Raw genomic sequence first — 12,750 nt, 5'->3', positions numbered from 1 at the left:
CAGACGGTGCCGTCATCTGGTCTGGCGGCAGCAAAAAGATTACGTAGTGAAACAGGCCCTGTTCGCGGCCTGCCCTGCATGCCTTCCGTTGCCCCATCCATGTCTTTGAATCAGATGCAATCCGCCCTCGACGCCCCTTGGCAGTTTGTCGAACGGAAACGACCATCTTTCCCTGTCTTGAGCTTGTCCTCAAGGCACCCGCCGCGAGCCTTGTCCGCGTCCCGCCGTCAAAAGGCTGCCGCAGCCTGCGCCGCCTGGTGAGACGCCGCTGACGCCTGCCTGGCGTTGGTGGTGATACCTCCTTTGCCCCCAAGCGTGGCCCTTGTCACCCTCGTCACCCTCACCTCACCGTCGTACTCATCTCGCCCCGTCTCGCCCCGTATGGGCGCAATCAAATGCAAACACCGCTGCAACGCCTGCTGTCGACCCAAGTGCACAGCGTGAGTGCATTGCTTGCTGAAACGCATGCTGGTGCATAGGCGCCGCGCTTGCAGAGCCACCTGTCCGTCGCGAGGCAGGCGTCAAATCACTACCGTGGGAGCCGCGCGCCGATCACCCCCTGGCCCGCCATCTCCCGTCCCCTCGAATCCGCCGACCTTGCGAAAAGCTCCCCGACCATCTCAACAGCGGCGACGACCTGCCACGATACCACCATTTGTGCTTGCCCAACGCCCGAGCAGCACGCCGTCGCGTCGGGGACGTCTGACGGGGGCGGCCTCAGGAGCGTCTCCTGCGATTACAACTCCCAGCAGCCTGCCAACTCCTCCTGCCAAGCCCTTCGCCCTGAAATTATCGCACTGCCGCCGACATGCCCGAGGCTCAGGCCATCGATGTCGCGCCGCGGCACAGCACGATGCTCGCTGACGTTCCCGAGGGCGGAGCATCTCTGCCGCGGAGCCGCCCCAACCTAGAAGCACTCGCGACGAGTGTAAACCAGAATGGTTGTTTCGAATTCGACCGCATCATCAAGAGCGGCTATGCCGAAAAACGGACGTCGAAGACCAAGGTGCGACCATCGCTTTCTTTCTCTCAAAGACGCCTGCTGACTCTATACCTGCAGAAATGGAAGCCGGTCTACATTGTACTCCGACCCAATACCCTGTCGATATACAAGAACGAGAAAGAGACCAAGCTTCGACACCAAGTCCACTTGTCAGACCTGACGGCAGTGACCTTCCTCAAAGACCCCAAGCACAAGCGCGACAACGTCTTTGGATTGTTCTCGCCATCGAGGAACTTTCATCTACAAGCGCCCACGGCCAGAGATGCGGAAGAATGGGTGAACTTGATTCGAAGGGATGCGAGGATAGAGGAGGAGGAGGAGGAAATGTTTCTGGCGAGTCCACTTGCCCGCAGCCTGTCGCCTAATGGCCTACGGGCTGTTATACCGGGTGCAGGAGGACCCGGTGCTGGCGGCCGTGATCTCCGAGAGCGAATGTTGTCAAGCTCACCCGAGATGTATGACCCGCCGGCGCCTGGTTTCGTCGCCACCGGGCGCCGCAAGTCGTCCAACATCGACTCGTCTGGCATGTCAGGCAACGAGCTGCCGTCGCATTCGGACGTGTCAGATAACGAGGGCGGCGGTGTGCAACGGCAGTACGGGACTTCGTTCGAGAGCCTCGCGGTGCAATCGCCCATGGAGATGGGCTCACTTCCGCGGCCGGCAGTGGCGGTGCCGCAAACGCTGGGGAACCAGTCCGCAAGCCAAGTGAGTGTCGGCAACCCGGCCGGCGGGGCCACGCCGATGGAGAAGGACCCGGACCGGGTGATCTGGCAGGGGTGGCTGTGGATGCTGCGCAGCAAGCGAGGGGTCCGGCAGTGGAAGGACATGTGGGGGGTGCTGCGGCCGCGCAACTTCATCCTGTACAAGGACGAGTCCGAGTACACGGCGCAGTGGATCGTGCAGCTCGATGTCGTGGTCAACGTCGTGGAGCTGGATCCGGTGAGCAAGAGCAAGGAGAACTGCTTGCAGATCATCACGGAAGAGAAAAGCTACCGCTTCTGCGCTCACGACGAGGAGAGCCTGGTGCAGTTCATCGGGGCCTTCAAGAGCTTGCTGGCCCGGCGCCGTGGTTTGGAGGCGGCGCGGACGGCGGCGCCCATGCCGGCAGCCGTGAGTCCGACTCCGACTCCAGCGCCTGCTTTATGATCCACGGCGAACGGGGGGCAGGCATGTGTCGTGCTCAACCCTCCAAGGTACCCCGGGAGCCGGGGGACAGCCGGTGCCCCCGTCACCGTCTCTTTTACGATTTTACGACGACCTGCAGCCTTCGATTTTTACCCTATTCCCCCACGGACGGCCCGGTGTCTGCGCGTCTTGTTCTTTGATTCCTGTGTTAGCCAGTTCGGCTGCGGGTGATGGCGGAGGTCGGCTTTTTCACTATGGAAGGATTGAGGAGTCTGGACAGTGGCCTCGTTCATAGCACCCGCCTTAGTTGCGTGCATAATATCAGGACTTGAGGAGGTCGCCGTTTTCGATGATGCCATGCCTGCGCCACGCTCCACGTCCGGCTGGAGCTCTGTCGATCCGGGGATGTCGGCGCCGCCGGGGTTGCAGCGGGAGGGATGCGGTCCCTGGTCGTGCCCACATGCACGCTCTACGTTCGTTCAATGCGACGCACCCCAGCTCGGAGCAACAGCGGCCGATGCCCGCCTAGATCCCTTCCATGGTACCCAAACGTCCATCGTACTACGAGGTGTACCAGCACTCTGCACCTGCGCGAGACAATGTTCCTTTTGTGACGACGGGTGGCCACAGAAAACATGGCTTACCTGCTCGGGTACTTTGCGTACCTACTACGGCTATCTTATATATGCTCTTAGACCTCAACGGCCCGACTGCTATTTATGAGATTCAGTCCCTCGGACGTACATTGCGATACGATGCTGACATTAGTAGGTAGATAGATAGGTAAGGTAGGTACCTTACGCTCTTGACCAAATCCTGCTAGACTGGCGCTCTGGCTCAGCGAGCCGTCGCACAAAGCGCTCCTTGTGCAAAGCCACTCGGGGCAAAAGCAACGGGATGTCACCTGGGGTCTGGTTGCAACATCATCGGACGGGGATTGTCACGGAGCGCCGTCGCGCGCGGGGCGCCATGGGATCTGCACCGTATTCTGCTAGAAGGATTCCGCGCCGCCCAAGCAATCACGGCGAACATGCCCGCCAACTCGGAGTTTGATGGTCTCTTTCGGCAACGCCAACGCCCGCGTTGTGGCGTCAATGCAACTGACCCGCGTCTTCTCCTGCAGACGTATTGCCCCGGCCGACGCGCCGACGAGCCCCAACGCGTGCGCCGTCGCACTTTGCTGCCCGACTCCCTGATACCGATGAAAAGGGGTTGCGACTCGGCTGGTCATCCTCCCCTGGGTGGGCGCTGACTACTATGGGCATGTGCCCCATGAACGATGGGTGTGTTCAACCATCTTGGCGGCCTGCAGCTACCACAATGGCCGGCTGTGTATATGAGGACCGACACCCCGTGGTCGACGATGCAGGCTAATTCTAGTCTCTGGAGACTTGAGCATTCTGCGACCGTTACCGGTGAGAAGGCATCAACTAAGAGGACCTTCTTTACCGTCTTTCGTCGGCCACTCTGTTGTGTTCTGCATGTCGATCTGAGGGGGCCACGATCCCATTCCAAGCCCGTGGACCGTCACGATGAAGGCCTCGTGCCTCGCCGCCTTGGCCTGCTGCAGCAGCGCCCTGCTCGCACTCGCTTCGAGCGCCACCGCAGATAAACCAAAGGTTCCGCTCTCGGCGTCGAGCCGCTGGATCGTCGACTCGACGGGCCAACGCGTCAAGCTGCGCTGCATCAACTGGGCCGGCCATCTCGAGGCCAACGTCCCTGAGGGTTTGCACCGCCAGTCGGTCGAGCATGTCGCCGACTGGATTGCCGCTCAGGGCTTCAACTGCGTGCGCCTGACATACTCCATCGACATGGCGCGCAATCCATCCGTCCGCGTCGAGGACTCGTTTCGCGCGGCCGCTGCGGCGTCAGGCGCCGATGAGACCGCCCTGATGAAGCTCTATGCGGCGGCAAGCGAGCGCAACCCCTTCCTGGCCACGGCCACGGTCCTTGACGTCTTCGACCGCGTGCAGGCCGCCCTGTGGGATCGCGGTATCATGACCGTCCTTGATAACCACGTCAGCAGGGCGGGCTGGTGTTGCGACCTGGGCGATGGGAACGGCTGGTGGAAGGACGCCAAGTTCTATATGCAAGAGACGAGTCGCTACTTTGACACGGCGCAGTGGCATGAGGGCCTCACTGCCATGGCCACTTGGTCGCGCTCCCGCCCGGGCGTCGTCGGCCTCTCTCTGCGCAACGAGCTGCGCGCCAGCGTCCTACAGATCCCCTTTGCGCCCAAGACGTGGCTCGACTACATGCCGGCCGCCGCGCGGCTCGTCCACGCCGCGGCCCCGGACGCGCTCGTCATCACCGGCGGGATCAATGGCGGCACCGACCTATCCCCGCTGAGAACCGCTGGCCTCATGGACACGGACGGCTGGGCTTCCAAGCGCGTCTGGGAGGCGCACGCCTACAGCTTCACCGTCACGACGCCCAGCCTTGGCATCTGCTCGCTCCTCAAGGCCGAGTATGGGGGCCTGTTCGGCTTCGTCCTCGAGCAGGACAAGGGGACTCGCACAGGTCCGCTCTTCCTGTCCGAGTTTGGCGTCGGCATGACAGGTGGGCCGCATGACGGGCTCAGCGACGACGACTACAAGTACCTGACCTGCCTCGTGGAGTACATGGAGAACAACGATGCGGACTGGGCGCTCTGGGCCATCCAGGGATCCTACTACGTCCGTGATGGCACTGTCGACATGAATGAGACGTGGGGGGCCCTCGACTACACCTGGAAGGACTGGCGAAATCCTACTATCAAGTCCATGCTGGGCAAGATGCTAGACGTGACGCAAGGTCCTTAAGAGCCTGTATAGAGCTGGCGCCGCGCGAGAAAGTCCTCATATCGACATTTTCTTGTAACTTGGTCATGGGACTGGGGTGGGCCAATGATGTCGAGCTCGTAGATACATATTCCAGGGTCTTGACATGTGCACGTCCGCACAGTACATACAACTCACATTACTAAATGCTGTTAAAAATTGCCCCAAGTGCCAGGTAACGGCTATCCTATGCATGAAGCCAGTCATACTTTGCGCCATCCAGTTCCGTGTGCCTAGCAGGGTTTGCGGGAAGCAAACGGGCATTTGAAAAATCACAGCCCGCAGGTTACAAAGGGAGAAAACAAAACCATTCCGTACCCATTCCTTCGCCGGTAAACCCCTTCAACATGTTCCTTTGGGGGTATATGAGTGCGTTCGTAATAGTACAGTGCATGTTCCTCATCGACGACGGGCTTTCCAGCAAGCGGCCGGTGTGTGTCCTGCGAATTGCGCTCATACGTCGTCGGTCTTGCTGAGGCCAAAGAAATTCGTGTCAAAGTCACCGTGCTCCATGGGATCATAGGTATTGTCCCGGTCGTTCATCATGTCATCAAATGTGTCGCCACCCATGCCACCGTCGATGCTGAAGTCGAAGTCCATGCCGTCAGTCTGTCCATCGCCGGCAAAGATGTCTGCGTATGCTGCATCCGGCGCTTCAGTGCTGAGTTTTGCATCGCTTCCTTTGCCCTCGTGCATGGATGCTCCAGATTGGCCGCCGAGGTCGGCAGGTACCATGTTGTCCAGCGACGCCATGTTATTGCCATCAGCCCCGTCAGTGCGAGCGAAGGAGGTAAGATCAAACGTAGGCCCCGCAGCGTTCATGTTGGAGATATCTCCGCCATTCTGTTCCTGCGAGTCGTTGTTCGGTGCCAGAGTGAATTCCATGTTTGTGAAATTCAATCCTGAATTGGAGCCCATCATGTCTGCGCCGTTCACATGGCTGTCCATCAACGCTGACTCTCCCGGCGGCACGCCTGAGCCGGTGTCGCTTTCTTGATTGACCTGCTCCTGATTGATGGCAGCAGGCGAGATTTGCGCAGCCGGTGTTGCCCCTTCTTTGGTAGCACTGTCTGGATCGAGGCCCTCGCCGAGGCTCATGCCCATGTCTGCGACTGGGGCTTTGACGGACTGGTCGTTGGGCGCGGACGGTGGCGACGAGTCTAGGTCGATGGCCATGGGAGGCTTGGACTGTGATTCGATAGGCCGCGGCTCGGCAAGGCCATTGTTGCGGGTCTTTTGCGCCTTGAGTTCGTCGAGATCGCGCAGGAGGACGCTCTTTGCTCGAATCTGCGGGCACCGACGGTGAGTATCATTGCACTACTGATGCATGGAGGCGGATCTTACAATGTCGTTTTCGAGATCATCTAGCGCCGCGTGAAAGGCCTTTATAGTGTCGGGAAGCTTTGCCTGGGCCGACGGGTGAGCCAGGCCGACATTGCCTTGGCTGTCCCGGCGCGATGCACGTAGAGCCTTGCCGGTTTGTACGAGCTGGAGGAGGCGAGGGCGAGGGTAAGTTGGGTTTGAACATGACGCGTGCTCGTAGGTGTGGGCGCGCTGTCGGAGAGGGGGAGACGGCTACGTACCACGTCGTTGACGAGGAGCTGGAGGGCATCGAGGGGATCTTTGGCCCTCGGCAGAGGTGCGGCCATTGTGACAGCGGGATCGTATCTGGGCTGGCGGAGAGAGAGCCTCGGCGATGCGATTCGTGGGTCTTGGCGGAAGGCGGGCGACGGGTTGATGGTGTCGCAGGATGTCGGAGGAAGGGAGTCGATGTGGTGAAGCAAAGGGAGGAAGGAGCTGAGGTCAGATGCTGGCCGGCTTCTTCAGCGCCTTGCTAAGGAGGGCCGGGGCGATTCTGTGGCTCAGGTTCTCACGGTGTGAAGGTGGCAGACTGTTGGTCGGAGGAAGGCGGGCGAAGCGTGCTTGTGCTGGTGCTCAACCTAGTGCTGGTGCCGGACCGCTGGTGCCGGCGCTGGTCTAGTGCTGCCCTGGTACTCTCACGCTGAGCGGATGCACCAGGTGGGAGTGGAGGAGTTTCCAAGTTGACTTCGGCCCAGCGCGTGGCGACAACAGGACGTGCGCAAGGTGCAGGGCGCGGGAGCGCGGGGGAGCCAATGGGAGGCTTTGCGCGGCACCTTGTTAAGCCTTTTCGCACTAAGCACGGGTTCTAACTTTGGTCGGCCCCTGGCTTGCCTCGGTGTGCTTCGCCAGCGACGGGGATACGTAGGTAGGTAGCCGCCTCCAATCCTCGAAATGTTTAGTGACGATGCTCGTCGGATGAATAGATGACGCTGTGAGCCCTCTGCAGCTCTGCGACAATGCAGCGCCCTGTTGTCTCTCAAGTCTTTGCGTACATTCTTTCACTTTGTACCTGCCCGTTCGTCCTTCATGTCACCCAGTAGCGGGCCCAGTTTGTAGGGCCTAGGCACTACCTTAGGTATTGATGGTGCGCGGTGCAACTTGAGTGCTAGGTACCAAGGAAGCTACCTTAGGTATGTCTGCTCAGGGAGGAAGGGAGGGAGGGGCAAGTTCGGGCCACTTCCAGACATCAGGCACGTTATCGGAAAGCCTAGCAGCCTTGTATCTCGGGCGACGGACCCCAAGTCTCCATGGCTGAGGGCTTGCGGAAATGGTTGTCTTCTTGCACTTCAGTACTGGTACGAAATACCTTACCTTATCGTGCAGACCTTGAATTGACGCTCAGGCGTGAGCGTGCCGCCATGTGTCACCCCAAAGCGCGCAGCAGTGCAGATGATTGCAGGCAGGCTCTGCGGCCAGTCACCCAGTTTCTCGCACTGCCAGATTGAGTGCCGCCTGAACGGACCCCTTTTCGCTTCCACAGGCAAGACGCCATGGCTGGCGGGTGGCTGATCTTTAGGCACTGAGTCCTGAGCTTCCCATAATATCAAGCGTGCTGCGGCAGAGCATCAAACTTGCACTAAAAAAAACCTGCGTTCTCGCGCTCGTCTCCCTCAGCGCCTCTGAGCGACGGTTGTACTCGAGGCTGCCACGACCAATCGCTGTCGTGTGACACGGTCGACGGAAACGCGGAGGTGCAGACGCTCAGCAAAGACATGCATAGCTCAGCATTGTGAAGGCGTTTGTCCCGCTCGCCGCCTGACGGACCATGGCGTCGATTTGTCGCATGAACTCCGACTGCGCGGCCCAAGTCGAGCCAAGGTTCGTCCGGCCTCAGCGTAGGTAGCCGTGCCTGGGGGACCTGTTTTATTTAGGGGACCTGGTTGAAGTGCAGGTCCAGCGGCACGAGGGAGGTGCCGTGCCGTCGAGGCAGCCACAGCCAGCGCACACGCCCCCCACGCGGGCACGCTCCACGCCCCGGGGCAGAGCCCCTCATCCCACCACCGCCGCCACCTTCTCACCACCTCCTGGCCTCCACTTCCTCATCTTCCTCCAGTGCGCCGCCAGCTCCCGCCTCTGCCACTTCCTCCACAGGCCAACCAGCGCCCTTAGCCCAAGCAGTTGAAAGCTCCCGTCCAACCCACCCACCGTCCGGAGGTGCTAAATCTTAGGTCCCCGTCCCCTACCTGTCCCTGACTACCTGATTAACCTCCACTCTTTTCCTCTCTCCTGCATCCCTCTTGACATACCCTGTCTACAGCAGAAAAAAAAGAGCTCTCGGCTGCTGGCGACAACGACCGGAGCGGCCTTTTCTCTGATTTCGGGGCCCTGTTCTTTGGTTTCCGTTTCTCTTTGCTGGTCCTTTGGCGTTGAAAACGTTTTCTGCGGTTCTTCTCCTCTCCTGCTCCTCGGCGCTGTAGCTCTGCGCCTTCTTCCCCCCCATTCGACAGCCTGTCCCTCTCGCCTCTCTTGTTCGAATCATCATCCTGCGCGTTCGGCCAACGCTGTGCCCGCTCGTCTTGCTCACGGCCAGCATCAGCTCATCTTCAGGCTTTACACGTACCCTATCACCGGGCGTGCGAGTTTCGGGCGACCTCTCGACCGTTCCTCAACAGCCCAATCTCCAACACACCGTGCCGCGCCCGCACCGCTGCTTATCCCCTCGCATCCACCGACGCCCTTGACCGTTCAGACGGTCCAACAGCAAGTCCGCTTCCACGACCCGACCGCGATACGTTCGACGAAACTTGGCACACCCCGTCTGCAAAAATGGCCATGACCGACACAAGTGCCGCGCCCAACCCGGCGCAGATGCCCCCCCAGCCGCAACCTGGTACCGGAGCTACCCAAGCTTTCGACGGTGTGCAGAACGGACAATCCAACACATCCCACATGCCCCCGCCTCCGCTGCACATTCCTCAGAACACCAACCCCATCCCGACTGCCATTACTTCTCCCATGTCCGGCGGAGATCAGTCCGGACTCATGTCTCCCGGGGGCTCGGCGGGCTTTAGGCGCGCTGCGCCAGAGCCAAATAAGCGAGCCCTCTACGTTGGAGGACTCGACCAACGTGTCACCGAGGATGTCCTGCGGCAGATATTCGAGACCACCGGCCACGTACAGAATGTCAAGATTATTCCCGACAAGAATGTGAGCCGCAACGTCTCTCTTCATGTCTCAGAGAAACGCTAACCGTTGGGTCCTGATAGGCTAAGGGCTACAACTACGGTTTCGTGGAGTATGACGACCCTGGAGCTGCCGAGCGGGCCATGCAGACCCTCAATGGACGGAGAGTACACCAGTCGGTATGATGCCCCTCAAGCCGCAATATTAGGTGGCAAGATACTAAACAATGATAGGAAATCCGAGTCAATTGGGCTTATCAGTCGAACACGACAAGCAAGGAGGACACATCTAGTCACTTTCACATCTTTGTCGGAGACCTGTCCAACGAGGTCAATGACGAAGTACTCCTACAGGCCTTTTCGGCTTTCGGCTCAGTCTCCGAGGCTCGCGTCATGTGGGACATGAAGACTGGTCGTACTCGAGGCTATGGTTTCGTCGCGTTTCGCGATCGGCCTGACGCTGAAAAGGCTTTGAGCTCCATGGATGGCGAGTGGCTAGGGTCTCGAGCCATTCGTTGCAACTGGGCGAACCAGAAGGGCCAGCCGTCCATGGCTCAGCAGCAGGCGATGCAGGCCATGGGCATGACTCCCACCACCCCGTACGGCCATCATCAGTTCCCTGCGCACGGCGTTGCCAGCTACGATGTTGTTCTCGGCCAGACTCCTAATTGGCAGACCACCTGCTATGTTGGCAACCTGACGCCGTACACAACGCCCAACGACGTGGTGCCTCTGTTTCAAAATTTCGGCTTCGTTGTCGAGTCTCGCTTCCAAGCTGACAGGGGGTTTGCCTTTATCAAGATGGACAGCCACGAGAATGCGGCCATGGCCATTTGCCAGATGAATGGATACAACGTCAATGGCAGGCCGCTCAAGTGCAGTGTAAGTCTATGCCCCGGCTGGCTCGATACGATGATTTCTAACGCAAACGTAGTGGGGCAAGGACAAGACCCCGAGTGCTCAACAGCAGAACTTCGATCCCTCCCAGCAGTACAGCCCTCAGAACGCGCAGACCCCCAGCGGTTACCCGGGCACTCCTACTTACTACCCACAATATGGTGGTATGTGATCGACCACGTGGAGGTGTATCGAGACTGGTTTGCTGACGATCTTGACTTGCAGCCCAGTTCGGCAGCCAGCACGGCAACTTCGGAGGCCCTCAAACTGGGTCCCCGGCTGGCTATGGTGGTTCCCCGCTAGGGTACGGCGGGCCTCAGAGCGCCGGAGGCTTTGGACGAGGGCAGCAGGGTCCTAATGCCCAGTGGAACCAACCCCAGCCTGGGCAGGCCTTCAACAACGGATTTGGCGGCTATCAGTCGTAAACGTGAACAGCAAAATATGCGGCAGCCCGAGCAGGTGAAGCCGCAGATTCGAGGCCGGCAAGAGAGCCCGCCACTCAGAGGGCGGAGCTGTGAAAGCGCACTTGTCTGTTTGAGCTTGTCTGCGTCCATTTCATACCCCTCGTTTCTCCTCAAGCGATGTTTCCCCATCTTCTTGTTCATTTATCTGGAATCAACCTTTTTATGCTCCTCTCCTTCTATTACCTGGGTTCATTGTCTCTGTCTCTGTCTGAATTGACTTGTGCGGTGATTGCCATGGTCAAAATTTTCTGCGACAGTTCAAGTATCCTCCATGGGCCGCATATTCTATAGCTTTCCCCATCATCGGCTGCTGGGCATATTGGGCAGGGCGATACCTTACGATCGCCCGGATGCAAATTCAGCGCGACATACCCATACAATATTTTGCGACGACGTTGACGAACTGTTTTCTTTCTTCACAGTGCTCGGCGGGACGGACGGGGCTGATTGATTCAATGTAGTCGCCCGCACAAAGCGCTTAATCACCACTTTGACGGTTGAATGGGCCTGTGGAAGGCATGAATGGGCGGAGGGAGGAGTGACGAGCTATTCGGCAACATAGCCATGTACAGAGAGAGATAGGTGGTGGTTGCCCTGAGCGTGATGGCGGCCACCGCTAACACAGAAGATGGATATCTAGCAAGAGTCCCCTTTCGAGAACAGTCTGCTAAGAGCTTCGCGCCAATGCCGAGGCTTGGCGTGGGCGCTTCCTTTGCGGCGTACCGACCACAGTCATCCCATGGCGATGGCCCGCGTGGTTTGCCGGTGGGTTAGGCCCAAACTGGTGTCTCGCATCGCATACGTACGGCAAGAGAGCTGTTGGAAAATTCGACAGCGATGGGTTTGTCGCTGCCCTGATGCGATTCCAAGTCGGTAGCGAGAAGCGAAACCAACGAGAAAAGCACTCGGTACGGGCGGCAGGGTTGGAGCTGTTCGGCGTTCACAGCCCATGAGGTTAGGTTCGTAGGTGGCAGTGGCTGCGGCTTTGGGGGCCTTCGCGCGGTCAGCCAAGCGCCAGTTGGAGCCGCCGTCAGTGGAGGCTGGCCCACAATGCGGGAGACCAGCATCCACGAGCTCATGAGGTGAGGCGCTTGAACGTCTGGGAAGGAGGGCACCGTTCCTCCTCAGCTCGAAGGGCTCGAGTTTCACTGTAAAAGTGAGGAAAGGCATGGTCGCAGCCGGTCGAGACCTTACTACTAGGTAAGTACTAGGTAGGTACTAACCTTCGAAGTACAGTACAGTATACGTAGGTAGTACTACTAAGAGACCTGCTAGGCAGTTGGCATGTTGGTCTTTGGGTTGCATGATGCCAGTTTCCTCACATGAAGTATTCTGCCGCTCAGGTGGCAGGCGCACACACGATCAGATAGGGTTTCTCGTGAAGGCCAGAGCACGACGTTCCTCACTCAACCTATACCGGCTGAGGAGGAGTCGAGCAAAGGGATGCGCGGCGAGCACGGCGACACGACCCTGCACGTCAAAGGCTGAGCCCGTGCACTCACGGCCTGGGAACGTGTGGTGATGAAGGGCTCCTGCACCGTCCTGGATTGGTCGGCAGCGGCCCGTCCGTCTCATCCGAATGCAGCTGTGAGTTTGGCAATCATCCCAGGCTACCTGAGCTTTTGGGGCGCCGACCTTGGAAGACTGGCCTCTATTCCTCAGGTCACGGAGCAATTCCCAAGGGCATTCATGGCACCTCGTACGTAGCACTGGCTGCTCGTACATCAGTACCTTATAGTAGGCGCACGCAGTGGCCCTGCCTCGTTGCGGGGGCAGAAGGGGTAGGTAGGTAAGGTACAGTAATTACACGACATGCTTGGCAAGGTTGCGGCGCCGTCCTTGCCAGCGTTAGCGCGCGCGCCTCTGCTGATGCGGCTTGTTGTTGCGCAGCACACAGCCCTGGCACCTCCACACTCAAGCTGGAAGGCAGCCAGGACGGATCTAATGCCTCCTCCTCC

General features: G+C 59.2%; 4 protein-coding genes across 4 annotated transcripts; 3 read left to right on the top strand and 1 right to left on the bottom strand.

Annotated features, from left to right (window-relative positions):
- Positions 1-99: 99 nt before the first annotated feature.
- JDV02_007535 (uncharacterized protein) lies at positions 100-2,633 on the top strand. Its single transcript, XM_047989037.1, has 2 exons — positions 100-1,006; positions 1,061-2,633. The coding sequence occupies exons 1-2, from the start codon at positions 809-811 to the stop codon at positions 2,147-2,149; spliced, it is 1,287 nt and encodes a 428-aa protein (XP_047845036.1). The 5' UTR covers positions 100-808; the 3' UTR covers positions 2,150-2,633.
- A 110-nt stretch (positions 2,634-2,743) lies between these two features.
- JDV02_007534 (Cellulase) lies at positions 2,744-5,101 on the top strand. The gene has a single exon (XM_047989036.1). The coding sequence runs from the start codon at positions 3,661-3,663 to the stop codon at positions 4,927-4,929; it is 1,269 nt and encodes a 422-aa protein (XP_047845035.1). The 5' UTR covers positions 2,744-3,660; the 3' UTR covers positions 4,930-5,101.
- Positions 5,064-6,979, bottom strand: JDV02_007533 (uncharacterized protein). The gene is made up of 3 exons (XM_047989035.1): positions 6,531-6,979; positions 6,292-6,435; positions 5,064-6,234 (listed from the first exon to the last, which is right to left on the bottom strand). Exons 1-3 carry the CDS (start codon positions 6,594-6,596, stop codon positions 5,401-5,403), a joined length of 1,044 nt encoding a protein of 347 aa, XP_047845034.1. The 5' UTR covers positions 6,597-6,979; the 3' UTR covers positions 5,064-5,400.
- A 1,256-nt stretch (positions 6,980-8,235) lies between these two features.
- Positions 8,236-11,435, top strand: PUB1 (E3 ubiquitin-protein ligase pub1). Its single transcript, XM_047989034.1, has 6 exons — positions 8,236-8,361; positions 8,419-9,456; positions 9,516-9,611; positions 9,666-10,313; positions 10,366-10,492; positions 10,554-11,435. Exons 2-6 carry the CDS (start codon positions 9,076-9,078, stop codon positions 10,751-10,753), a joined length of 1,452 nt encoding a protein of 483 aa, XP_047845033.1. The 5' UTR covers positions 8,236-8,361; positions 8,419-9,075; the 3' UTR covers positions 10,754-11,435.
- Positions 11,436-12,750: the final 1,315 nt, after the last annotated feature.

This window comes from Purpureocillium takamizusanense, chromosome 7 (assembly GCF_022605165.1).
Source record: "Purpureocillium takamizusanense chromosome 7, complete sequence".
NCBI classification, from domain to species: Eukaryota; Fungi; Ascomycota; class Sordariomycetes; order Hypocreales; family Ophiocordycipitaceae; genus Purpureocillium; species Purpureocillium takamizusanense.
Note: the sequence above shows the minus strand (reverse complement) of the source record. Positions and strands in the feature narration are given on the sequence as shown.